Source organism: Phasianus colchicus, chromosome 8 (assembly GCF_987193195.1).
Source record: "Phasianus colchicus chromosome 8, bPhaCol1.hap1.1, whole genome shotgun sequence".
Lineage (NCBI taxonomy): Eukaryota > Metazoa > Chordata > Aves > Galliformes > Phasianidae > Phasianus > Phasianus colchicus.
Window position 1 is genome coordinate 25,876,726 of NC_143443.1, and position 25,813 is coordinate 25,902,538.

Sequence of the window (25,813 nt, forward strand, 5' to 3'; positions counted from 1 at the left end):
AGGAAGGACATTTGTAAAGTAGTTTGGGGTTTGTTTTCTTATTTTCCTTTAAAGTCATCCCTCAAGTGTCTCATTTATAGATCTGCCTTAAGAACTTGAATAGCACTGAAGAAAACGAGTGCTGCCATCAAAGCACAGGCAGGTAGTTCAGAGCAAAAACATTTCCTGGAAATAGTTACTACTGACATCACTTAACATCACTTAAAAAAATTCAAAGAAACATAAGAATACCTTTAGATAAATCCACTTTCAAAGAACAGTGATGTTTACCTGCACTGAAGCTGAACCTCACTTCCACTGCTATTCTTTGTAGCAAAAATGCAAATGTAATTGACTTGTCAAGACAGTGCCATTTCCCTGAAAAAGGCCGAGAGACACCAGTGCCCAGGCAGGACAGGAGAACAGAAATAATGCTATCAGTTATAATGTGGGTTGAAGCAAAGGGAAGACTGAGAAGCAAGCAGGGAGCACCAGGAACATTCTTTTCTTCTCTTCAGATCCACACATAACTCCGATAAATGAACAACATGAATACTTGCTCCACTGAAGTTTGTGAGTATCTATATAATGTGTGCTCAGGAAAATCACATGAAGATTAACAGTACAGTGGATCCTGGATGGCGACACCATGGTGACAAAGACAGCTACACAAGGAAAGAGAATCAATCCACTACTTCAGGGCTTCAGACAAATGATAGCAAAACTATCCCACATCTCTGTGGTGTGCAGATGCTGAATTTTTTCAGATTTCAGCTGTGGTCCGAGGTTCTGTCCAGCAGCTCCTAAGCTATCTCAGTATTTTATTGTAATTCTGGTTCAGGGCAATCCCAGCTAATACTTAGCTGCATTAAAAGGACCAAAGTCAAAGGAAGCTGGGGAAAGAAGAGAACAATATAAATTCTAGGAAAATTTTCTAGCAAAGGATAATGAAAGATAAGGAAAATGAAGAGACTGCAGAAACCTGGCTCTTACAAAAACTTTAATGACTAAATCAACAGAGCTCTCCTATCAAGTGGTTGCAGAGCTGGCTTGTTCCAAGCACTATCTCCCAGAAGTATTTTCATCCTCTAAGTTCATGAGAGGAGCTTTTTAAAGTTTCCCAACTAGCACTCATCATTTCCTTTTTCTTAGTGTCCTGGTTTACCCACTCCTTAGGGTATATCCGGTCATCTTTTCAATTTCCTTTTGCACGAATGCTTGCAGACTGCGTTTCTCCAAAAAGTGGTGGCATTTGAATGTGAAACTGGTCCTCTAGGCAAACTTAGCTGACCCAGTCCCTGTTCACCAGCCTTGACAACACAATTTTATAACACCTTTCATCCATCTATACTAGAAAATGCTGTCAGATTATATAAATTAAAGAGAAAACTATTTTCTTTGCCAACCAGAGATGTCTTCACTAACAGGCTGTAAAATTATGGGCAACACCGACAGAGAGACAACACAGGGTATGGGACAAGTCAAACTAGGTGAAATCTTAGATTTTCTCTGAAACTACAACAAAGCTAAGTAAGATTTTAACATTTAGCATCACCTGGATTTTAAGGAAGGCTAAGGAGGCAGCATCATCCCAGTTGACACTGGAAGATGTAATGCACAATCCCTAAACTGATCTCGTTGGTCCTACAGCCACAACCGTCTCCTTTCTGTGCTGAGCTCACCCTTGAGCCTATCCTAATTTCATCCATCAGGAAGGCAGGAGGAGACATGGCAGGTGGACACAGCAAGACCACTACATGCTGTTCCCAGCTTCAATGCACTGCTGTCTGCACATAGGCTATTCCAGCTGGCAGTCAGCATGGGGTTGATGGCTCTCTGCAGCTGCTCAGAGGGCAGCAATGCTGTGCACAACCACTCCTTGCTTACAGCTGCAGCATCCCATTTAATTGCTACCTCAGAGTAGCAGAGATGTTTGACAATATCAAAGCAAGCTGCGTTGGCTTGTGAGCTGCCCTGTTAGTCATGACAATTATTGGGGTGATGCTCACTTTTTTGTTTAAAAAGAAGCACGTACCTCTCCTGGCCCTTCTATATCAAAGGGAAGGATCAGCACTTGCACACCTACACACACAGGTGTGTGCAGCACTTCCATCATCTGTTTATTTTTTTCCAATATTTTTTATAAGGAATTGCACTCTGAACGTGTTGCTGTCTCAGCTGTCACCACTTGTCACATTACAATAACAATCACCGCTTTCAGATGGCAGTTCAGGTTGTTTAATCATCGCTTTCCTTCGAGCTGTCCATTGCAGGCAGGTCGCCAGGCAACAGCATCAACTGGCAGGGCTGGGGGGGGGTGGGTGGGAGGAGGAGGATGGAACATGTTGGGACTGAGAGGGAGGAAGATGAAGAGCTCCTGTTCCTATGGAAAAGGAAGGCACAGGAGCTGCTGAGCCTCTCCAGGAGATCCTAGCCTGCAGTGTGATGAAAATAACAAGGATTTCAGAACCTCGATTTTTCGTGGAGGAGGAAAAGGCAGCTGGATTCCAGCCCACAGCACTTTAACACAGAGCCGGGCCCCACGCTACAACCGCCATAGGTATCTGTGCTCTGACTCCCTCCATCCCACCAGACTCACAGCCATGGGCGCAGCCTGTGGTTAGAGACACTTGGAATCAACTGCTTTTATTCCACTGAGTGACTTTAATATAAGTTACTCAGGAAAGGATGAGCAGTTTCTCAAGGTTTCTGAAAAAAAAAGAAAGGCTAAAAGTCAACTTAGAGAAAATTGAAAATAAAATGGATGGTGAGAGCTTTACATACAAAAGATGAGCTGGAGAATGTTTTGTTTTGTTTGACTTTGTTTTCCAGGAACTGCACAATTGAACAGTCCTTTGTCATTTAAATGAAGATAAAAGAAGAACCAGCACTACCAGCACAAAGACTGCAGATCTGCATCAAGGCTTCCTTGGGTTACAGTAGCCTAAGTAGAACTGCAGAATCATAGAATCATCACAGAGTAATTGAATTGTTTGAGTTGGAAGGGACACTCAAAGGCCATCCGGTCCAACTCCCCTGCACTGAACAGGAACACCTACAGCTCCATCAGGTGCTCAGAGCTCCATCTAACCTGACCTTGGTGTCTCTAAGGACAGAACACCACCACCACCATCTCTCTGATCACCCTATGCCAGTGTCTCACTGTCTTTGTGGTAAAAAAAATATTTTCTCATCTTACAATCAAAATCTCCTCTAAGTAGTTATTACTGAACTTCAGCAGCTCATCTGTATTCTAGATTACCAGATCCAGGCTAAATTCAGACATAAATTCTTCAGCCCAGGCTCTGTCCCCCTTAATGAGTTTAAAGGGATGAGGAAACACGCACACAAATGAATCGGAGGAGCTTCAGTGCAAGGTGTGATCCTCACCCCACAAAAAACACTCAGGAAATAATTACCCTCTGATCAGTGACATTTCACCACAGTGTGTTCTGGTATTAAGGTTAATGCATCTGCTGTTTTGTTGATGTATCTTTATTTACCTACTTAACCTCTCCCATAAAAAAAAAAAAATCTATCATTTCACATAAAGAAGGTAAGCTCTAACTTTACAGATTCCCATAATTTGATTTTTTTTCCTCCAATAACAATTAATTTAAAGCTTTTCATCTTTTGCCTACAGAAAAGTCATTTTTTTCTGGGAAACATGAAGTACAACTCTACAGAAAGCAAATTAACTTTTCAGTTCGTATTGTATGGCACATAAAGCTTGATTTTCACAATGAGTATTCACACTTACGCATAGGTAAATTCGTCAGAAATCAAGGCCATGAATATTAATTTGAAGATTCCCCAGAATTCACTTCTGTTTGGTCTGTTTGCAGAAACAGTTCTGTGAGATGTATTGGCAATGCTCTCAGGTGAGGGCAGGGGACGATGAAGCTGTTCCTGAAGGTTTATCCTGATCCAGTCTCACAAACATACAGGGACCATATGACCTCTTTCAGCTGCTGAAAATGCACTTTGGATGCAAAATACAAATTCTCCACACAAAGTGTATTCAAAGTGATTAAGTGGGGTCCAGTCCCACATTACTGTGGAATTTCAACTGCTTTCTGAATCCAGAACTTTGTGAATACCTCACCCCACTCTCCCCCCCCCCCCCAAAAAAAAAAATGTTTTAAAAAATGCACCTGAGAATACCTCATATTGAACAGGAACGATTTATGAGGAAATTTGTTATATAAAATATGTCTCTCAAATTATTTTCTTAACCTTAAATGTGGCGGGGGAGGTGAGAAAGTGGGTGGAAGAGAAATATTTGGGGAAAGAAATGGGATATCTCTGTTGAGTTATCTAAATAGCCTGAGATTTTCTAAATTGCCTTTCCCTTCCTGCTGAAGGGCTGAATGTAAATGGTCTGCAAGAGCTCATGGCACTGTCGGCTTTCACTAATCACCAGCTGAGGTGACATAATACAAATAAAATGTGAGCAGCAGCACTGAGTTGAGACCCAGTGCCGTAAGGGATCATGAGCTTCCTTCCCATGTACAGCTGTTCACTCTCCACCCAAAAAGCTCAGACTTCTCCTGTCTTGGGAAAATGTTTGCTTTGAAATGACCACTGCAAATCATCTCCTTCCATCTTTTTGTTTATCTTTTGATTTAATATATCTGCACAAAGCATGGAAGACTGCAGATGGGCTCTTAAGCTCTGAAGGGCACCAGGAAATGATACACATGGTATCAGACACATATTCCTGGTAGCAGTCTATAAACCACTTTGATGAATGCATTCCAACTGCCCTCTCCAAGCACCAGCCTTACATCAGTGTAGCAGTGCACCTTACTTCAGCACACGAAGCAGCAAAGACCCTGCCCCAGCACAAGCTGCTCACACAGCTGGGTTTGGAACACTGACATCCATCCACAGTAGCAGAAATAGGTCTAATTTTCACCCTCCTCCTCCTACCCACCTAAATCTCCATTCTTTTCTCAGCCTCAAGTCCTAGAGGCAGCTTTGAGTCCTAGTGCATTACCATGGGACAACATCACTCCTCTATTTAGAGACATGACATGAGGTTAAAGTTCTTGTGGAGCCTCTGAAAGAAAGGAATTACATTTTAGGACATATCCTAAAATATCCTGTTCCTTCTCAAAGTACTTTTCTTTTATGCTCCCCAAGGAGAGAAAGTGCAGTACTAAGTAAAAGTCCTATTGTGTTACCAGCTCTGAGAATTAGAGATTAAGGGCTCCCGCATTAACTGTTGTTTGACTTAAGATGGAGAGCTAAAAAAGATGCAAATGGCACAAAAATCATTTTACTGCTTCAACTTTTATATGCACTGCAAATTCCAAAATAATTAGTCTATCACCCAATGCTGCCATTTGAATTGGAATCAAGGCACATTTTAATTTAACACAGAAATGTCAATTAGAGCTGTGGGAGTCATTGATTTTTTGGTTTGCTGACCAGATATGAAAAAAAAGACAGAAGGCAGTGTGTTGTGTCAGTCTGATTGTCCTTCTCCTCCTATGAAATGAAAACTTGAATCTAAGTGATTGAGATCCAGCATGAGCAGATTTTAAGGTAAATATTATAGTTTGAGATGCTCTACCACTGCCAACCCTGGGCACCGGAGAGCATGCAGGCCCACAGAACACTTGTACTGTGTAGTAACAGTGAGGCCAGAGCATCTCAAATGGCACTTCACATATCTCACTGGAGCTCTGCACACGACTCTTGCATTGGTGTAGCAAGAACAGTCAGTGGAGGCAAGACTGCCCAAGGCCAGTGCTAATCTTAGAGCCCTCCATATGTACAGCTGTACCACAGTAGAATGGGTCAGAAAGCTCCACAGCCTCTCCAGAATGAGCTGCTGACTTCTGGCCTCGTTGCTACTCCCTTTGGACAGATCTCGGCGTGATTTCCAGGTCAGAGAAATAAAAAACACTTATTTGAAGACAGGAGGAAGGGGAGAAAATCCTTTTCTATTATAAAGTATAGCATTAGGAAAATTGAAAACTATAACCTCATTGCTTTATATAGTTTATAGCCTCTTGATATTGCGGGAATGCTAGCTGCAACTGTCAGAGCTCTTCCATAATTCTCCTTAATCTCCCCTCCTGATGGGATTTGCATATCCCACTTGTCAGTCTGAGTGGAAGCTCCTCTCCATCGCTCAGACACTTTTACAGAAGCCAGCTTCACACACCGAGAAGCCTTTCTTCTCATTCTCAAGGATTCTCTTTCACCCACTTCTTTCTCTCAATGCATGGCTGTTCTTAATAATTTCCCACATATCCTATTTCAGATTCTGTATATGAAAAGCCTACATTTTATATAATCAGGAAGTATACCCACAGATGGAATGCAACAAAGAAGAAAGAAACACTATGGGTATTAGATTATTTTTTCCCCATCTAAAAGAAAAAACAAAAACAAACAAAAAACCTTAAAAAATAAGGTCCTAATTGAAAGTTATACTGAATTTTTCCAGCATTTTCTCTTAGTTGTTGCTGTTCTTTTTAAAGGAAGATTCATATAAAGAACGGATATCAAGTACTTTACGATCAGCAGAGTAGCACAATTTGAAGCATGGTACTTTCAGTAATACTTTAATTTGACCTGATTATTTCCAGTTTAAATCCCGGTTTTGTTTTCTCACTTTTGTTCATCCTTTTCTAAATACAGTCTCATTAGCTTCAGCAAAAGATTAGCCTGAAACCCTCTCAGCATCTGGTGCATTATTCTATTAATACCATAATATATTGTAATATATAAGCAAGACATTTTACACTGTACTAAAGCATTTTAATGCAAGCATCCAACTTAAGACGAATCTTTTCTGAGGACCTCTTTCCCACACCTCAAGAACCAATCTAAATGCAAAGCAACTGACAACAGGGTCATTCCTCACCATGGGTCTCACCACTCTGAGCTCCACACTTACATTCATCTCCTTAAAACCCCTTTTTTATAGTAATGCAACCATGGTGGGAGGAAAGGAGCAGTGGACTATTCCATTGTCACCGATGGGACGATGCTGGCTGTTCTTTACCCACCTCTGGAAATATTACACTGGAGCCACAGCTCTGCCAGAAGGGAAGGACAGAGAGTACTAACTGCAGCCAGTCGCATGAATGCAGCATCTGAGCAAAGGCATCGCAGAGTGAGAGGTGACATTTTGATTGATTCTTCACTCTGGTCAAAGCAGAATAACACTGGCAATTTCAGACACTTTTGCCATGCCTTTACTGTCCTTTGCTGTCTCAGTGTTAAAAGTGAATACATTCATTATCATCCACATGGAATTCTGTTCATCAAAAGCAAGCGCCTGATTCAAATTCAAGCTCTTGGGAACCCAACTCCTAGAAATTCACAGTTCATTTTCCACAATCTGTCTTACAAGCAGATACAGAAAGAGCAGTGCTTGCTTGATTTAGCAAACCAGAGGTTGAAAGGGAATACGAGCACTGCCTGTAAAATAATTCCAGGGAGGTGTAAGTGCCAAGTAGGGAAAACAGCTTTAATTAAAAGGCCTATAGACAAACCAATAAATAAATAGATAAATAAATAAATAGATTTTGCGATGGCAATATTGGAACAGAAATCAGACAGAAGTTTCCAAAAAGCAAAAGAAACAACTATCCTGAATAGAGGAGAGCAATAAGGAAGAAAGAAAACTCCATTTTTTTAATGATACTTTTTGATGAGTTTAAGGTAGCATTACCACTTGCTACAGCCTTGAACCTCTCCTTAAGTTCTTAATGTATAAAATAGGTTTGAATGCTCCAAATGAAAACCCAACCACAGATTATCCATTATTACTTTGCCTAGTAAGAAATAAAGTGCATTTTAGGTATACTGTTATTCTGTCTTATCCGAGTTCAGTTTGTGTTATCAGTAGCATCAAAAAAAAACACGCAAGCAATACCTAATGAAGAGTCTCAGCTTGTCTAAGAGCTCTCCCATAAGAGATTTATCTCTTTCCTTGTTGTCTAGTGCAACCACATGACAACAGCGATTATGACCTTGCAGGCTTCATACTGCACTGGACCCATCAGTCATATTGATTTTCTACTGTGGATGGAACATAAAAAATTATCTGGCCAAGTTGCTTTGCATCTGTTCCAGATTTCATCTCCATCGTTCTGCTGAGGATCTTCAGATTGGAAGACCCAAGAGAAGCTCAGCTATATCCCTCCAGCAATGTAAATCACAGAAGTTTGGACCAGATATCCCAAGCTACAGAAGATGAAAGTGTTGGGTGACCATGTAAAAGTCAATCCATGAGCTGGGCACATGCTCATCTTCTTTGCCAAACAGTTTGAGATCTATACCAGTGTCCAGCCTAGGACATAAGACTCTGCCCAGAGCAAGGCAACAGTGGGTTGCCTTATAAATAGACTGAGAAACACAGGCAGCCTTGGTTTCTCAAAAACTCTAAGAAACATCTCTATCCCAAAAGCTCATATTGGATATTTCCTTGAGAGTTGCTTCTCTCCATTAAAATCAAATCTCTTATCTCTGTGCATAAATCTCTGCTGCCTGTTTTCTCCTACTCTGTAGCATAGCACTGAGGGAGCTATGGGGAATTCAAATCTACAGTGTTTGCATATACCACATCAGGAAGCATATCTGATATTTCTGCAGGCTAGAAAACCTGCCAACTTCCACACTGTTGATGAAATTCCCCAGAGGTGCAAATAGCCAGGAAATCTCAGTTGTGTGTCTTGTAGCCAGGGTTTAAGGAAGAGATTTAGCTGAGAGGATCTAATACTTCAATTTTCATGAAGGCCAGCAGAAAGACTCCACATGTATCAATGCAAAGAAACAAAGCAATGGTGCTAACATGGGCCAGTTAACACCTTCTTGGACCATTCCCAGACAGTCTGTCTGGGACTTGGTACAAGCCAGAGACCATTTCCAGCACCCAATTTAGCTGCAGCCGCTCCTCTCTGTGTTGCAGACAGAAAGAGCTCTGGATTGTGTAGATGCCAGACCATGCCAGATGGCCTGCGTGGCCTCACTCACCTCCACGGCAGTCAAAGAGAGCCTGAGGACCATCTGCATTTTCATGCAACGCTGGATACACTCCTGGTTTCATCCTCATCAGTCATCTGACAATTCAGCTTCCCTACACCTGCGCTCTCCTCCGTAGAGCACGGACTGACACTGCTGGTGGGGAAGCCACAATAAGCAGGAGGAAGCAGCGTGTATGTAAAGCACATCCCTGTAGATGTGACCTGAGTTCTTGCCACAGGTCTGTGTGGATATGGCTGTGTGGACACGTACTTTCCCCACAAGGCTGCACAGCTGGTCCTGTTGCTGCTGTCAAGTGTAATGTGGATTCTGTGCTGCAGGGTAAGCTGTCTGAAGAGTACCCAGAATCATTGATGGGCCCCACAGGATCCCCCCCTGTAAGACTGTTTATGTTGGTGTACTTATATCTGGATGACTGATACCACTACTCATTACTCTTGTTGTGCCTGTGGCTAAGCACAACCCAGCATCTGAACAGAATGATATACACACACAACATGAAATCATTGCCCAGACACAGAGAATCTGCAAACACTGTTCCTTATAGCTACCAGGAGTCTTCCCAGAGGTCCCTTCCCCTCCATCAGAAGCATTGCAATTGTATCCAGATCACTACCAAAATAAGGATACAGGGAGATAGCGGTTTGCAGAATCAGGTACATTACAATTAAAACAAACCTTAATGGTGACAGTGCTTTTATTTTACAGCTTTCCCATCTAAAGGGAGCTCAGATTTTTAGGGTTTTGTTTTGGCTTTTTCCTTTACTCACACAGATGCTACAAACTATGATCATCTCCATAGTGTCCCTCTGCCTGGGCGAAAGACACAAGCTGTTTAACAGCAGCATTTGCAGAGCATATCAGAATGAAAATGAGAGGAGGTGTTGCATCCACCTGGTACGGTGGGAAAACAAGGAGAAATCTGGCAGCCACTGCTGTTGGAGTGACGCCAGGGCACCAGGGTCACACAGCACCATGCACACAGCACCATGGGATCCCCTGCCACTCTGTGCAGGCAGGGTTACACACACTGCACACTCTGGGAATCACTTCATCCTAACCCCCTTCCACTCCCAGCTCCTTCACAGCTGAGTGCCCAAAAGCTCCATGCAGAGCCATTGGGTCAGTGCCGCGTTTTGCTCCTTCTGAACCAACATCACTGCTTCAACTGAGCCTGGATGAGCTTGCTGGTCATCCTGCTTCTGCTAAGTCCAGTTTCATTTAGCGTTGTGAGGGATGCTACCACAGCATGAATAGCACAGCACTGTTGGAGTACACAGGAGCAAGGTGGGAGCACGATCTCCCCAACACAACACAACTCAGGGCAATTTGGGCAGGACAGCAGCAAAACATTTCCCCACAGCTCCCTGCAAGCAGTTTTACACAGAGACACTCAGCAGGTAAATCAGACCAAAGCATTAACAGTCCATACTACCATAGTGGGCAGAAAGAACTATACACATGTATATGTCTAAGAACATGTACAAAAACTGCTACTTCTAATAATAATGTATTGATATATAGAGAGATAAAACATCCTTGTGTGAAAAGAAGAGGAAAACTGATGCTTGCTGGGTGACTTTTTATATCAGAAGCTTTTTCTTAGCAAATAGCTCTCTTTAAACCAGTGTCAGACTCAATTCAATCAGTCTGAAAAGACTAGAGTTCCTCCCTGGCAACTTCTGTTACCACGTCTATGTGAGAGAGGCTAGCTGAGTTGGGAAGAAAGGGGAAGGTCCTTCAAAATGCAGATGACAGGTATTCCCCTGTCAATTAACTAATTTAAAAAAAAAAAAAATGCTGATGAGCCCATAAAACCTTGTCTCAATTAACTAGATCAGAACCCCACAGCGTGGTGCTTATAACATTCATGTTAATTCTAAATGGAATGACTGGGAACAATCTGTAGCAAAAGGAATTCATAATAATCTGACCATAATTTCAAAACATCACCAGGTTCCTCATGCTAAAAGCTGAAAAGGAGGCCAAGGATTTACCCCAAGCAGCCAAAAATCTGGCTGAGGGCAGAGGAGCCCAAGTTGCCCTTTCCCCCATGAACTTATATGGGCAAACACCACATCACACTGGTATCCCTTTTTCTCCTATTAGCATTCTGCTCGCTGGGGCACTCAGACCCCCACTGTTAGCCCCAGAGCAGAGCTACCAGCAGGCTCCTGGCTCCGGGTTACCTTTACAGCACAGGCTGAAGGGACACGAGTTAACTTGATAACTTTGATGCCACAGCTATTACTCCAGACTGGAAACCTGTCACCTATCTCTCTGGCTGATTTCATTCTGCTTGGCTCCTGTCAGAGCCATTCTGTTGCTATTCATGAGAAAAGTCCAAGTTATGGAGAAGAGACCAGAGCTGTCTCATTTTAACACCTTCGTGACAAGAGGCAAGAAAGCACCTTTGTACCCTGCACAGAGGCACCTCAGAGACAACATTCCATGGGGCTAAACCCTGGGCTGACGTGGGTCCCAGGGATGGAGGAGCAGCAGCAGTAGCCCTGGAGCTTTCCCAGGCCTTGCTCGCAGCTCAGCATCTCCTGCTGCCGGCGGGGTTACCCTGGGGCAGGCAGGGTGTGGGGGACGAGACCTCTCGGACTGTCCCCTCCCCTCCCCGCCGCGGGTGGTGGTGGTTCCCCCTCTCTGTCTGCAGGGTGATGGAGAAGGAGTTGGAATGGGCCGTGCTCAGCGGGCGGGCGGCGGAAAGTTTTTTTTTTTTTGCTCCAGAAGAATGGTCTTTTAGAGACACTTCTGCCCCACTGCACACTGCTAAGCGAAGCCAATCCGCTGCTCCCGGGAACGTAATCCCCACTCAAAGAATAAAAAAAAACAACCCGCATCCCTCTCCCACCCCACCCCCAGGAAACGAAAAAAAATAAAAAAAATAAAGAAAGAAAGAAAGAAAGAAAACAGGAGGAAGGGAAATCAGGAAAAAAAAAGAAAAGAAAAAGAAAAAGAAAAGAAAAAAAAGGAAAAATGCAAACCCACCGCACCCACCCCCCCGAGCCCCCACGGCGGCGGTACTCACGCTGCTGTTTTGCCCCGACCAGTGCACCATGGCTTGGTTGTGCGCCGAGTCCCCGGTGAGGGCGAAGGTGGTGCTGCCCAGCCGCAGCTCCTCCAGCCCGAAGCGGGCGGCGCCGGAGCCCCCCGGCTCCCGCCCCGCGGCGCCGCCCGGCCCCGCCGTGCCCCGCGGGCTGCGGCCCCTCCGCCGCCGCCGGGTCGAGTTCCGCCGGCCGCCCCACTGAGGGTACTCCCCGGTAGGAGCCGCCGCTGCTCCGGGCCGGCCGTCCCCGGGCGCTTTCTCCGGCTCGCTCGCCCAGCTGCGGGTCTCCCAGCCGCTGAATTTGGTCCCCGCCAGAGCAGGGTCGAAGGGTGCTTGCAGCTCGGCATCCTCCGTATCCATCCCGGCCCCTTGCCCTCTCTCACCTCCCTGCTCCCCCGGGATCCTCCACTGTTCTTTTTCTCCTCTGTCGGTCTTCAAATGCATCGGTAATCCCTGCTGCGGATGCTGCTGCTGCTGCGGCTTCACCTGGGAATGGCAGGATCTGCAAGTTATTTCTGCGCCGGTAAAGCCAAAAGTGAAGAGGAAAAGCCATGTCCAGTACAGGAGAGCAACGTGCCAGGCTGGGTACCAGCCAGCAACTTTTTCCATCGCTGCTGACTGCTGATGAGTGAGAGGGAGAAAGAGCAGGAAGGAGCGAGCGGGGTGCTGCCGATCTACCCACCGCGGGGAAAACACTGCGAGAACTCCATAAAGTTTCAGACTGCTGTATTTGATGCAGCTGAGGAGAGGGAGAGTGCTTTCTCTCTCCCTCCTTTTTTTTTTTTTTTTTCTTCCTTATTTTCTTTTCCTTCTTTTGCACTTTTTTTCCTTTTTTTTTCTGTCTTTTTTTTTTTTTTTTTCCCCCTTTTTATTTCTTTCTTTTTCCCCACCCCACCCCCCCCCCAAAACTGGCGTTCCTGATCGGGCTTTTGATGGAAGGGAAAGCCACAACCACACGGGGGAGGAGCTGAATTGAAGTCAGAGAGAGAGAGAGGAGCAAATCCCGGCTGTGCCTTCTCCCGGCTGTTCTCTGGAAGCCGCCGCTCGCTCTCTCCCCGCTCCCCTCCTGCAGCGCTCCTCCCGCAGCCCCGCCAGGACCCCCGCGTGTGCCGGGAGCGATTGGTTCCCGCCGCCCCCCTCTCACACACACTCACTCCGAGAGGACTTATTCCAACTTTTGCACTCGCACACGGCTGATCCCTTCCTCTCCCGCGCTTCCCAGCAGCTCAAACCTCTAAAACCTTCTAATGTATTAAATAACACTGCTCAGGAGCTGGATGCAAATGTGAAAAGTGAAGGAGCAGTTCATATATGTGTGCATACAATTCTTCTAGGGGAAATATTTTAATCTGTACAATGGAGTGGTCCCAAATGTCTGAGAAGGCTCTGAGATGCTCTCTTCTCCCTTTCTCAGTGACTGATGCAAGTGCACGGGAGGTGCTGGGCATAGCATAGCCCCTGTGCTTGATTTCACAGCATGGGTGTGGGTGGAAGTTATATTTCAACCTCTCCCTATCCTCCTCTGCCTTTGCTTCACTGTGCCATCACTTAAAGCAGCTGCTGATGTTTGGATAAATCACTGGGCACGGCCAAGATGTGCTCACATAAGTGCTGATGGGGACAAGGACACATTTTGGAAATAAAATGACAGCAAAAGGAAAAGAGAGGACTTTCCCCCAAGTGGTTTAGAGTAGAGAAAACATTTCTGCTCTAGCTGCCCATGAAGTATCAGGAGTTCCTCTCTCAAGAGCTGTGCTCTCCCTATCATTAGATCTCTTCTCCAGAGTGCTGTCATACGTGATGGCCAAAGCAGATCACCAAACCCTGAAGTGCCAGCCTGTGGGAGCTGCTGAGCAGTCGCTACATGCTGAGCCATGGGACAGGGTCTGAGCTTTTATGGACACATGCAAGTGACGTCACTCTTAAAGACTGGAGAGAATCAAAGGCTCTTCCACTAGAATTCTAGTCAGTCCCAATTTGCCTGCTCTCACTCGTTCCCATTTGATTTTCAGAAGAGTTTACTTCTTAATTAACGTTTTTAATGTTTCCTTCCTGACATGGAAGACTTTATTGTATTTTTTTTGGCAGGGCATTTCAGAAGGAGATTTACAGATTTGTTCCACATTCTTCTAGAGATTTCACTCAGATGCTCACTGGTGACGCGTCTTGGGATATTAGCACAAGATCACAAAGGGAGACTTAGAGTAATTGAGGCTGAGCAAAACTTCATGCTGCTTACAATAATGATGGATTGTCTGCATTGTAACCACCAGACCTCAGCCAAATATCCTGTAAACCAATTAGTGGCATACCTGTTTCCATATCTCCCAGTTAAACGTGCTGTTACTGCCTGTCCATAATAATAATTAACACTGTGTACTTAACAGCTCCTTTTCTTCACTAAGCCTAAAGCTCTTCACAAAGGCCAGTGAGTTTTACTCTTGTTGTACTAGCGGGGGAAACTGAGTCATAGTGTGATTATCCATCCTACCCTGGTCTTCCACACATTTGCGTTGGCCAGACAGATTGATGCAAATGGACACACTAAAGAGTGACACCTTCTTAGGAAGTCTCTTAAAGAGGCTTTAATTCAGAGGGATGAAATTCAAAGGAATATGTGGGTGAGAGAGAAAAAGAACTTAGAAGGACAAAATGTTTAAGTGATCTGAGGAACTTTCTCTTGGAATTATCTTTCCTTGTAATAGAGGTTTGCATGCCAAGGAGTGGGCAAGGCTGATGAAGGAAGCCATCTAACTGTCTCATTTAGGCCAACAACTATATCTGGATTATGATAAGGGACTGGCAAGTATTAGGAATTAAGATGGTAGAAAGCACCTCATACGCTGAGTATACTGCACCTCCAGAGCTGTTCAGCAGCTACACATAAGAGTCAGTCATGGAGAGAAAATACTGGGTCTCACCTAAGGACCCCTCCTTTGCTGTGCATGGATATAAGAGATACACGGTATGACCCCTTTCCTGCTCCCTTTTTTCAGGAATCATCAGTTTAGGAGATTCCAGCAGTAGCAATTACACCTGATCCCTTAAGTTTAATAGCTACAGATGGACCTGCCTTCTCTAAATTTGTCTAATCCTTATTTATGCTCTCAGTCTCCAAAGCATGCTGTGGTCACCAGTTTTACAATCTGATTGCGTTCACCAGCTTTACAATTTGATTGTGTGCACTTTGGAATACTGATGGTACGCACTTATCTAAGAGAGACACTTTGAATCACCATAATCTAATCTTGTTGCCAGCCATCTTTCTGTCTCAGCTGATGTGATGATTGAGTCATCAGAGAAATGAAGCCAGAGTTTTTGGCATGCAAGAACATTCCCGTCACTTGATGTAAGGGATGACTTTCTGAGCTGGGAGATAAGGTAAGCCCCATGTTGCCATTAGAGGGGGCTGAATTCTTATAAGCAGCCAAGGGAAGCACTGGTGCATAGCAAGATGACTCCATGGTCATGTCTACAAGAAAGGAAAGGACGCACACACATGAAAGGCTTTGGGAGGATTCTCACTTTTGGAGTCAGTAAGCACGGACAGGAGCCTAATGCAAAGAGTAGATACCAGTTCTGGGGAGCTGCTGTAGTGGAGCAAACATATTTCTTGGGACTTTTATAGCCTTGGGTAGAGATGCAGGAACAGAAGGAAACGCAACTGAGAACACAAATCTTCACTTGGGATTGGGCAGACTCAGACAGGTGGAAATACAGGCTTTGCCAAGGTCATAAATCCTTACAATAATGACTGCAGTAATCTGTCATCTGCAGGAATCCTTTCCTATTCTCACAGTCAGATCCTGCTGGTAGAAATGTAGCCCCAAGACACTTTGTGTTTCCACAGGATTCCTGTCTTCTGAAAGATGCTAGATGACAGACCTCTGCATGCCAGAAGCACCTCAATGACTGCAAGCATTGCCTGAACTCCCATTAAGCAGTAAGGGAGAAAGAGGAATGAAAGAAAACTGTGTGAGCTCATCTAGCTGAGTTTTCAGTATAGGGCATAACATGACTGTCTGTCTGCTCTCAAGTGTCTTTTAGGTTAAGCAGTAAAATCTGAATGTAGAAAATATTTGCACAATCAGGATTTTGTGAATCCACACTCATTTTAAATCATCAGTTTTCCCCATAAAGATCGTGTAATGAAGGGAGCCTAGAAGGAACACTGCTCCATTGATTCCTATCAAGCCATGGTGAGTGATGAACAGTCATTACACATAATTCATCCAAAAGAAATCTGCATTTCAAAAAAAATACATTACAAATTTTGTACCTAAATGGATTGCTTTGTAGCAACATTTACATCATTGGTACATAGGTATTATCAGAATTCAGTCCTGGGACTTCACATAGGGGCAATGCATTTGGCACAGAAAAACTATTAAAAAAAAATAATCTGTAACTGAAATAACATAAAATCTAAATCTTCTTGCAACTGAATTTCATTTACCGCACTCCAATTATATTTGGAAAGGTGACTGCACTATTTATTTTTAACACTAATAATTCCTGCAAATTAATTAACATGAAAGCTCTCCTTTGTTATTCCAGACAATGAAGCCCCAAACCAGTGCCATCCTAAAATTAGGCTGCTGCAGCTTTTAACAGGGGCTCCCATTCATCTGCTAATGTGATGCAATTTAGCTTTAGTTGCCATAAATATTAACAGCAAGGGCTTTTTGTTCTTTTACTCCCTCTTGCTGCAGCCTGTTGCAAAGACTGAGGTTTAAAGTAATCTCAAAAAGTGCAAGATTTTGCTTCTGTATAATTTAAAGATACATTTTGCTTTACTACATCCTCAGGTGGAAATTTCAGGTGGTAAATTATCTGCCAAGAAGAGCTGGGTGGCAAGCAGAACTGGTCAGTGTCATTGCCTCTCTGTCCAGGAAGGTACACGGCACCCATACCCAGTGCTAGGTTCCCCTTAGGCACTGGTTTTACTCAAATATCTATTGATGTTTATTACCCAGTAGCTCTCTTTGGGGATAATAACAGTTGTTTGGATCTCTGGAAAGTCTCTCATGTTGGCTCTGCTGATTCATTTCTACTCCAGAATCCAAAAGGATCATTCCTTCCCACACAGTCAGCAAAGCTCATGCTGCAGACTCACTTTTTGCTCTTTGCATCCAGACCTCTTTCCTGAACTTCCAGCTGCAGAGACTTCCTGAGCCAGTTTTGCACAATGATTTCAGTGATAGACCAAGGATGAATATGTCATCGGAGGAAGGGAGCATGTGATTTGCTCCAAAACAAGCTTCTACAACCCATCAGGTGCTGAAGCAATAACTCACATGCCTATACTACTATATTCACACTGAAGCTGAATCCAGCCCTCTTAGAAACTACCCTGCTTATACGTCCTGAGATTTAATCCCACCCTGTAAAATTTCCTCTTAGTAACACGTGCTTCCCTGTGCTGGCCTTGCATTTCAGTCATTCAGTGATCATCTCTCCTTGTGATTTGGAGACATCAACCCATTCCCATGTCGTGCTTGTGAGTGCTGTTCCAATATCAGGTATTACAATGAGATTTATGAGCCAAAACCGCACCACTGATGACAGGCCACAGAAGACAGTTGATAAGGAAATCTGCTCAAAATTCCCAGCTGGCATGCTTTCCTGATAAGTTTATGCAGCCTAAGAAACCTTGAATGTTCCCTGTGGGGTTTCATAATTCAGTCGAGTGTAAAGTAGAGTTGCAAGGACCACACTTATACAAGGACTGTGCATACTCAGCTAGTGCTCTAAGCTTACAGCTAAAGAAAATCTGAACTGGAGCTCAAAGCTGGAATGAGTTTTATTATAACAACTTTTAAACAAGTAAACACTGGTGGAATGAGAGAGCCTAAGGTATATCGCATGGTCAAGTCATTCACCACCGCCAATATGAAGGATAACCACAGGGATGACCTAGCAATTGTCACATTTCATCCTGACTGTTTTAAAGCAACCCAATAATACCCAGAAGGTTTTTACCATCAATAACTGAAATGTATGCTGTGGACATTTCCAACCACATAAAAGGCAAGAAACTAACCAGAAAAAATGAAAATGGCTTTAGCAAAAACAAATAATGCTTGACCAATGTGACTGCCTTGTGTTATTAAATACCTGACTATTGTAACACTATCTCTCATAGCTGTATCGTAGCAAGTTGAGGAAGTAATGGGTGATCGATAGAGGTTTGAAAATTGGCTGGTTCCCTAGTCTCAAAAGCTGAAATGAACTGACTGGAAAGCGAAGATTGTAACTAGATGATCTTTGAGGTCCCTTCCAACACAAGCCATTCTATGATCTATGAAAAGATCTTGATACTGCACTAGAGGCCAAGTAGCCAACACTATTTATTCTCTCTTTGCAAATAAGGCAAACTGCTCTTCTGCCTTTGGAAGAATATCATCAGGAGATGAAAATAAATCATAATACTCCTGTGTTTTGCTCTGAGGAGGCTGAACATGGAGGACTACTTGTTGTGAGCCCTGAGTTCCAAATGGACATGGAGGAAATGAGGAGGGCTACCAGGCAGAAGGCCATAAAGGTGGTGAGCATTCAATCTATAATAAGTGGTTGAGAGCTGGACCCGTACATCCTGGAGAAGAGGAGGCTAAAGGGCAATTGAATATCAGACTACAGCGATCTGAGAATGTTACAGGGCTTTACTGAGCTTTGTTCTACCAGGCGTGTATCTGTTCAACATCTGGCACTTAGCATGGCTCCCTCTCTTCTTTTTCTTGGCTGAAGATGCAACTTTCCTTCTCATGATAAGAAGAGGGCCTTTGCAGCTGTTCAAAATCAGCTGCAAGTTTCTTAGTTGTGTGCATATTCCCTCATATTTTATGAGTTTCCAGTTCCTGAAGTGAATAATGGCTGCAGGATGTCCCTGGTTGTCTTGCCACCTTGCAAATCTGCAATTCAAAGTGTGATGATCAAGTGCAAATACTAGTTTCCTGTGAACAATAAATATCACTCAAAGCATCTTCCATAGACTCAGAATACTTCAGTAACATACATTTTCTTAAAAGCCTAACAGACATAAAAATCTTTTGTATTTTCTCCCTTTTTCAGAGGTTACTGAATTTTATTCATCGCCAGGGGACTTCACCTGATATTCTATCAGCTCTGGGTATATCTGTATCGACAAGACAATAAAAATTCTTGTCTATCACTCTATGGCTGTCACCTTTGGCTTCCTCACTTGGTTGCGAAGGAATTTAATGGAGGTAAGAGAATAATGATGAAGAGAAAAAGATTACAAACTTAATGGCCTGTGAATGCTGTTTATAGTTTATCATCATTACAGATGGTATTTTCTTGCTCATGCTCCCTGCTTGATTTCTCATGAACTGTTGACAAAGTAGGAGTTCCAGGTACAGCTATAGAAAAAAAAAAAAAATCAACTGGAAGAAAGAAAAGGCAATAGAAAGAAATAATATTCCTCTAACCTACCCTTCTATTGAAAGGAAAAAAAAAAAAAGAAAAAAATGAAAGCGCACACACAACAATAATCCACAGCCAACCAAAAAGAAGAACATACCACAAAAACCAAGAACCCCTGAGGCTGATTGAAGATATGAGCTTGCTCATTGACAGTATTTAATTTCAGGATGGAAAAAATGAGCAAGCAAAAAATTTCTCTTAGGCAACTGTGTCCTACTTCACTGATGCATCATTTCTAAACTCATGGTCAAGAATCCTTTCCTGGAGACAGCTGCATCACTCACAGATCAACCAGAAGAGCTTTTCATATACACACTTAGGTGATACAAAATCAGGTGAGGCAGATCTGGCCATCTATTTTTATTAACTCAGATCATTTTGCCTCAGATGGATTAGACAATACTTACAGTGTGATACTTTTCAGCAGACATTAACACCTAAGAATCACAATGAGAAATAAGTGCAACTGCCTGTCAGAGCAACTGTTAAGAAGGTAAATACTTTTGTAGGATCTACCTGCTTGGAAACAAGGGCAGAAGAAGACAGGAATTCTTTTTCTGACCTTTTCTCCCTCCAGCCTGATTGTTTTTTCAAAAGCTTCTTGGATCAGTGGCACCCATCTACTATTCTGTAGTTTAGTGAGACAGAGAAGGGCATTCCCTCTAATGAGAGCAGAATAAATGTTCATAAGAAAGCAGGTGAAGACCATATTGAGTGGGACTCTGCTCTTCTTACCAGAATATCGGAAGGAAGGATTTGGAGTGTGTAATGAATAAATCAGGATAAAATCCAAAGGAAATCTGTATTTCTGTGTTGTCAATCTTTCCATTGCAAGTTTAAGTGAATTTTGAGTTCCTGAATTGGGCATGGTGGTGGCGAGCTGATGGTTGCAGAAGATGATCTTAAATGGTCTTTTCCAACCTTAGTGATTCTAAGTCATGGGTTCATATAAAATTACCAAGTCTTTTACTTTGTTTTCTTAAAATAATAATAATTATATAATAAATATTATAATTAACCCTCTTATCTGTGGAGAACACCATGAAAACAAGGCTTCTTTTGGCTCAAAATCTAATTTGCAGAATTGCTTTGGCTGAAAATATAAAGCCAAAGCAGTCAAATTTAAATGTCTGGTTTGAGCAGTTTGAAAATAAAGTGTTTCCCTTTCTTTGGTTAAAAAAAAATGGTATTCTGGAGCTAGCTGTGCCTGTATGAAAGATTTTAAATATACAGTTATATAAAATATAGATACTTATGTATTCGTACAGTGTACAGAAAAGTAAAACTAGATACTTTACTGCATGATAAACAAAATATTACTTCTAGGTTGAAATGAATATTTCGTTTCTCAATCTTTTTTTGCCCCATATTTTTATTCAATTTGATCAGTAAATAATAATTTTAAAAAGTTACTCATGTGACTTTAATTATGTGAGAAGTTTGACAGAACATGTTGGGGAAAAAAAAAGCAAAAAAAAAAAAAAAAAAAAAGGTACCTTTCTGTAATTTGATATTGAGTTCATTTCTTGCCCAGAGCTCCTAGCAATTTATCTGGGACATCTGTGGGTGTAGCACCTGGAAGGTCAAGTTATATAAACAAATCTGTCTGCTCAATACATGTATACTCACACAAACGTCAATAAATTGCCTAAGCAACAGAAGAAAATCTTAAGCTAAGCTTCTGCTGATTTCATCACAAGCATTCCCTGAGATTCTGCACATTTATATGAGTGTTTGCATGTGTACAGCAATAGAGTTTGTGCTTTCCTTATGTCAAAACCATTCCTTGCCAAAGTTTGGAGCATTTACTAGTCCAAATCTGAATCGCTCTGATTTTCTCCTCCATTTGAAACAATCTGTCTTCAAGGAAAATATTCTTCATTTCACTATTCAGTCCAAAGTCATTTTTAACAATTTTAACAAGACCCCTCAATAACCTTTAAAAAATGATTTCAGTTTTCAAGTCTGGCCATGGCTCCGTGCATATTTCAATTCATTTATGTCTGATTGCAGTCAGTGGGAGTCTTTTCATTGATTTCAATGGAATTTGGATCAGGTTCATTTCCAGCATAACGTACATATGTTTGCTGCCATGCAATAAGCCAACTGCCACAGCAGTGGTATCCAGGGGACCAGAGCAAGTGCCTTGTCTACCTACAGGAAATAAATTCAGACTGTGCCTGGGAGGAACTTGAGCAAGTGCTGGTTTATTCACAGTTACTACAGAGCACATCCTGAGTGTCTGTCCTTTGTGCTAAGAGCTTCTTTTCTGATTCAGTCCCTCCAGCAGTCAGCTCATGTTAATAGCTGATATGGTCCCTGGGTCTCCTGCAAAGTTCTCTCATGGTGCTTTCAGATCCTCCTTGACACACTCTAGGCATTTTGCTGCTTTGATCATCTGCTGCTTGATTTTTTGAGGTGCAAACACACCATCTTTAATACAATTGCAACCTTTTTGCAGTTTCCAAACAAACCAAAATCAAATAAGGATGGTGGCTGCACTGCTCTCCAGTTTTGTTTTGTTTTGCCTTTTTATTTTTTTTTTTTCCCCACATAGGTGCATCTCTGAACAATTTCATTTTGTCTTCATTACTATAGTTTTTGCCAGACTATATAATTATATTGATTGATTGGTGGGTGGCCAAGAAAGTTTTAATTAGATCTACAGGGATTTGAGCAGGACTATGTATTTAAAAAAGAGGCAAAACAGTGTTGTTGGAATTATTGTTTGTTTATATCATGAAGCTGCTTCTGTGAAATATGACGTCGGCTCTTTGCAATTCCAGTTCTGTCCTCTCCTCTCCTGCCTTGCTTTTCACTTGGCTGATTGGGGAATGTTGGACTGGTGCTAACATCCATGTACCAAAGCAATGCTGCCAAGCTGTTGCTGCTGCAACGTCCAGCATCTCAGCCCCTGCCAAAAAGAGCCATTGATCCACCTGCTTGTGCCAGTTCAAATTAATGAAGAAGGAATATGCACTTTTGTGGAAGGGGTGAGTGATTTGGAACAGGCAACTGGCACAGGCAATAGTGAGCAACACTGAAGGCAGGGAGAGAACTGCATTGGGGAGGTCTTTCTGGCTGGCTCTACTTATTAATTTTTGACTGGAAATGGGTTGTTTTTATTTATTCAGTTGTCTAAAAATATCCTGGTAATGAATTAACCTGAATAGGGGGAAGGGGACAGAAAAACGCATATTGATTTTCTAAAAGCAGGCTGGAATGCTGTTATTTTCCAATTAACATTCAGCATTAGAGAACAATCCAGCTGGAAAGAACCAGCTAAGCAATACAAAGCTTTCTGCTCTCTGCACTTTTTCTAGCGATTTTTTTTTCCCACTTCTTAAAAAAAAAGTCCTAATAATCACTTATACTACTTCCTTTGCAGATGGGATTTAACTGTTCATTTGTCTCCAAGAGGGTTTGAGGCTGGGAAAATCATCCTGAAGCTCAAGTGAGTGAAGAAATAACAACTTGGCAAAGTTGTTGGGAAGTTTATGGAATGATACAAACACTCTTTATTATTGTGCAGAGATGGAAATGTTACCAGATATTTCTCAACTATTTTGCATAAATTTCAATATATATGTTCTTATTTAGCAAATATTTATTTAGCTCTTGCTGCAGTTTTCCTTTAAGGGTCTAGCAAGGGCCCAAGGAGAGTGACAAAATTCTGCTTCTGCTGAGGAATGATAGGCCCCACAGCCATTCTATATGTTTAGAGCCAGGAGACAAATTTTAGTGCCTGGATTAATTTATAATGTCTAAAGATGCTTTGATAATTATATGCATAGGAATAGAAAACAAATTCTCCAGATTAAAGAGCATAAAGAAAGCTTGTTTGGATTAGCATGATCAACTGAAAGCATCAATTTGATTCTTGTTATACATATATATATAATTTAGCGAACTGCAAAATAAACATACTCAACTGTTCCTCTGCTGAAAGCTCCAGCTGTAAATTTTTCATTACTTTAAAAATGTACTGCTATTAGGTAGATCGTTTAGTATTCAGCAGAATAAGGTTTTAAGCAATAATAATTATTATTTTTTTTAATTTCCTGAAGGACCTTTCTTAACCATGCTATTTCAGTAGGGTGAAAATTGTTCTGCCACCTGCTGGGTGCTCTCTGAACTGCCCTTGTAGAAGCAGGTGGGTGGCTTTTGACCCACAAACACTTCAAGTCACCACTGCCTTCAAGGAGCTTAGGAATGGCCAGTATCACAGTATGGCAATAACTACATCATGTCTTGATCTGTTTCTCCCTGTCCTGCTATTCACTTATAGGTAATCTTCACCCTCAAGGGAAATGGGTCTGCTCCCTGAATAATATCAGGGAATGAAGACTAGATGAGGAAAAGAGGAACAAGACCAAAGAAAGATGCCAAACATTAAAACCAAACAAGGCATAGCAAGTTACTTGAGCTTGGCAACAGAACCCAAGATGGGAAAGGGCCAGTTCTCAAGGTAATCTCTTTAGCAGTATAAATCCACTGCACCTTTCACAGTGTGAACTCACAGAGTATTGTATAAAATAGAGAACAAATTCTCTATCTGAAGCTAGAGAAAAAGCTCATGAGAAAGGCTGAGTGTTGTCATGGCAAGAAGATACCATGGGACCATTATACAAACGGAGTGACCTAATGATGCCATTGTTACAACTACTCTTTACACAACAAGGTTAGTTCTGTTATTTGCCTGTTTTTGGTAGAAATGTCCAAAAGACATGATTCAGGATGACTTCATCCTGAATTTGGAAAGAGGAAAAAAAAGAAAAGAAAGAAAGCAGCAACATGGCATTTTTCACTGCTCTTGCACTGCTGGAATGCTTTTCAGGGGAAATTATATATATTTTTGTGGAATGACATGATAGTGTTGGAGTGGCACTTTATATTTGGAAAGTGAAGGTTTTTGCTGCTCAAAAATCTGACGTCCTCATCACAGGATTAAATGTGGGTGCACAGACATGTGGAAAGATTATTCTAGTGTATGTGATGTACCAAAGCCCCAAATAATCAGAGATCTGAAATAAACTCATTTTCTGCCCATGTACAACTGGTACTAGGGGAACTGCTTCCCTATTTCACTTCTCAATAATTGCTCCCCACAAAAGAGCAAGCCTCCAGAGGACCCTGATCTGAATCACCATTTATTACACTACTTCTTGAAATCCCTTCGAGTCCCAGGCTGAGCACTGAACAAAGACCACTACTCTTTCCCATAAAATGTTACAATCCACGCCATGCAAGCATTATGAGGTGTTAAGCTATGTGTAAATGTGCTGTCCCACATAAATTAGTGGGAGTCACATTGCTGGGACAAAACTTCACCCCAAGAAATCGCAGGATTAAGCCTCTAGATTATGTTAACATCTGTTGTTTTCAGAACATAGCAAAAGTTATCCCCTGTTCCTCCACTGAGCATTCAGTCATGGGGGAAAAAAAAAAGAGAGAAGGCAAGAAGGCATTGCTGTGCACACTTGCAATCTCTTCTGAAACTTCTCTTTCTAACAGTCTTGAAGAACTGCTCTGATCCTCAGCTACGGATTATCTGTGAGAGAAATACCTTAGGTAGGAACAGCTGCAGTTTGGAGTTTTAAGGTTGACATGAGAGTACTTCGTGTCACTCGAAAAGTATTGAAAACTTTCAGCAGACACTGTCATTTCAAGACAGTTTTCTTTTGCAGAAATCTGAAAATTTTTCAGCCAATTTGACAAATCATCACACTTCAAAAACATAGATGTTCCAACTTTACAAATGTTATCAGTATTTTGTCCTTTCTAATTAATACTATTGGTTTTTTTGTTTGCTTGTTTGTTTGGACAAACACTGAGTTTTTGAAATAATTTGCTTCATACCAAAATTTAGATTGTGTTATACAAAAAATTTCATGTCTGTGGAAAATTACACACAATCCTCATATGCACATTCTGAATCTTTACTAATCTGAAAATTACCAAATGACTTACGTTGGAAGGGACCTTAAAGATCATCTCATTCCAACCCCCTGCTGAGGGCTGGTTGCCAACCAGTAGACCAGGGTGCCCATGGCTCCATCCAACTTGGCCCTGAATGCTTCCAGGGATGGGATGTCCACAGTTTGACATAGGCAAATTTGGCACAGCTTACTGAGAACTGATAGTACACATCACATATGGTACAACCAATTCTAGAAATTAATATATTTATGGAGCATTTAGGGAGTCTGCAAGGACTGTCAAGATGCCTGAAGCACTGATTCCTACAGCAGTGTTGGGTAATTTGTCGCCATTTCAATTTCATCTTGTTCACAGCAACACCTCTTAAAAGTGCTAACATAGATTTCTCAA

The 25,813-nt window shown here is 42.2% G+C and overlaps 1 protein-coding gene across 2 annotated transcripts in view; it reads right to left on the reverse strand.

Moving 5' to 3' along the window:
- The window catches only part of LOC116231792 (VPS10 domain-containing receptor SorCS1-like), a 277,398-nt gene extending 264,567 nt beyond the window's left edge, over positions 1-12,831 (reverse strand). For both annotated transcript variants that reach the window (XM_090145485.1, XM_090145486.1), the window contains exon 1: positions 12,023-12,831. In XM_090145485.1, coding sequence (XP_090001611.1) covers positions 12,023-12,649 — 627 coding nt within the window. In that variant the 5' untranslated portion in view covers positions 12,650-12,831. The remainder of the gene's footprint in view (positions 1-12,022) is intronic.
- Positions 12,832-25,813: the final 12,982 nt, after the last annotated feature.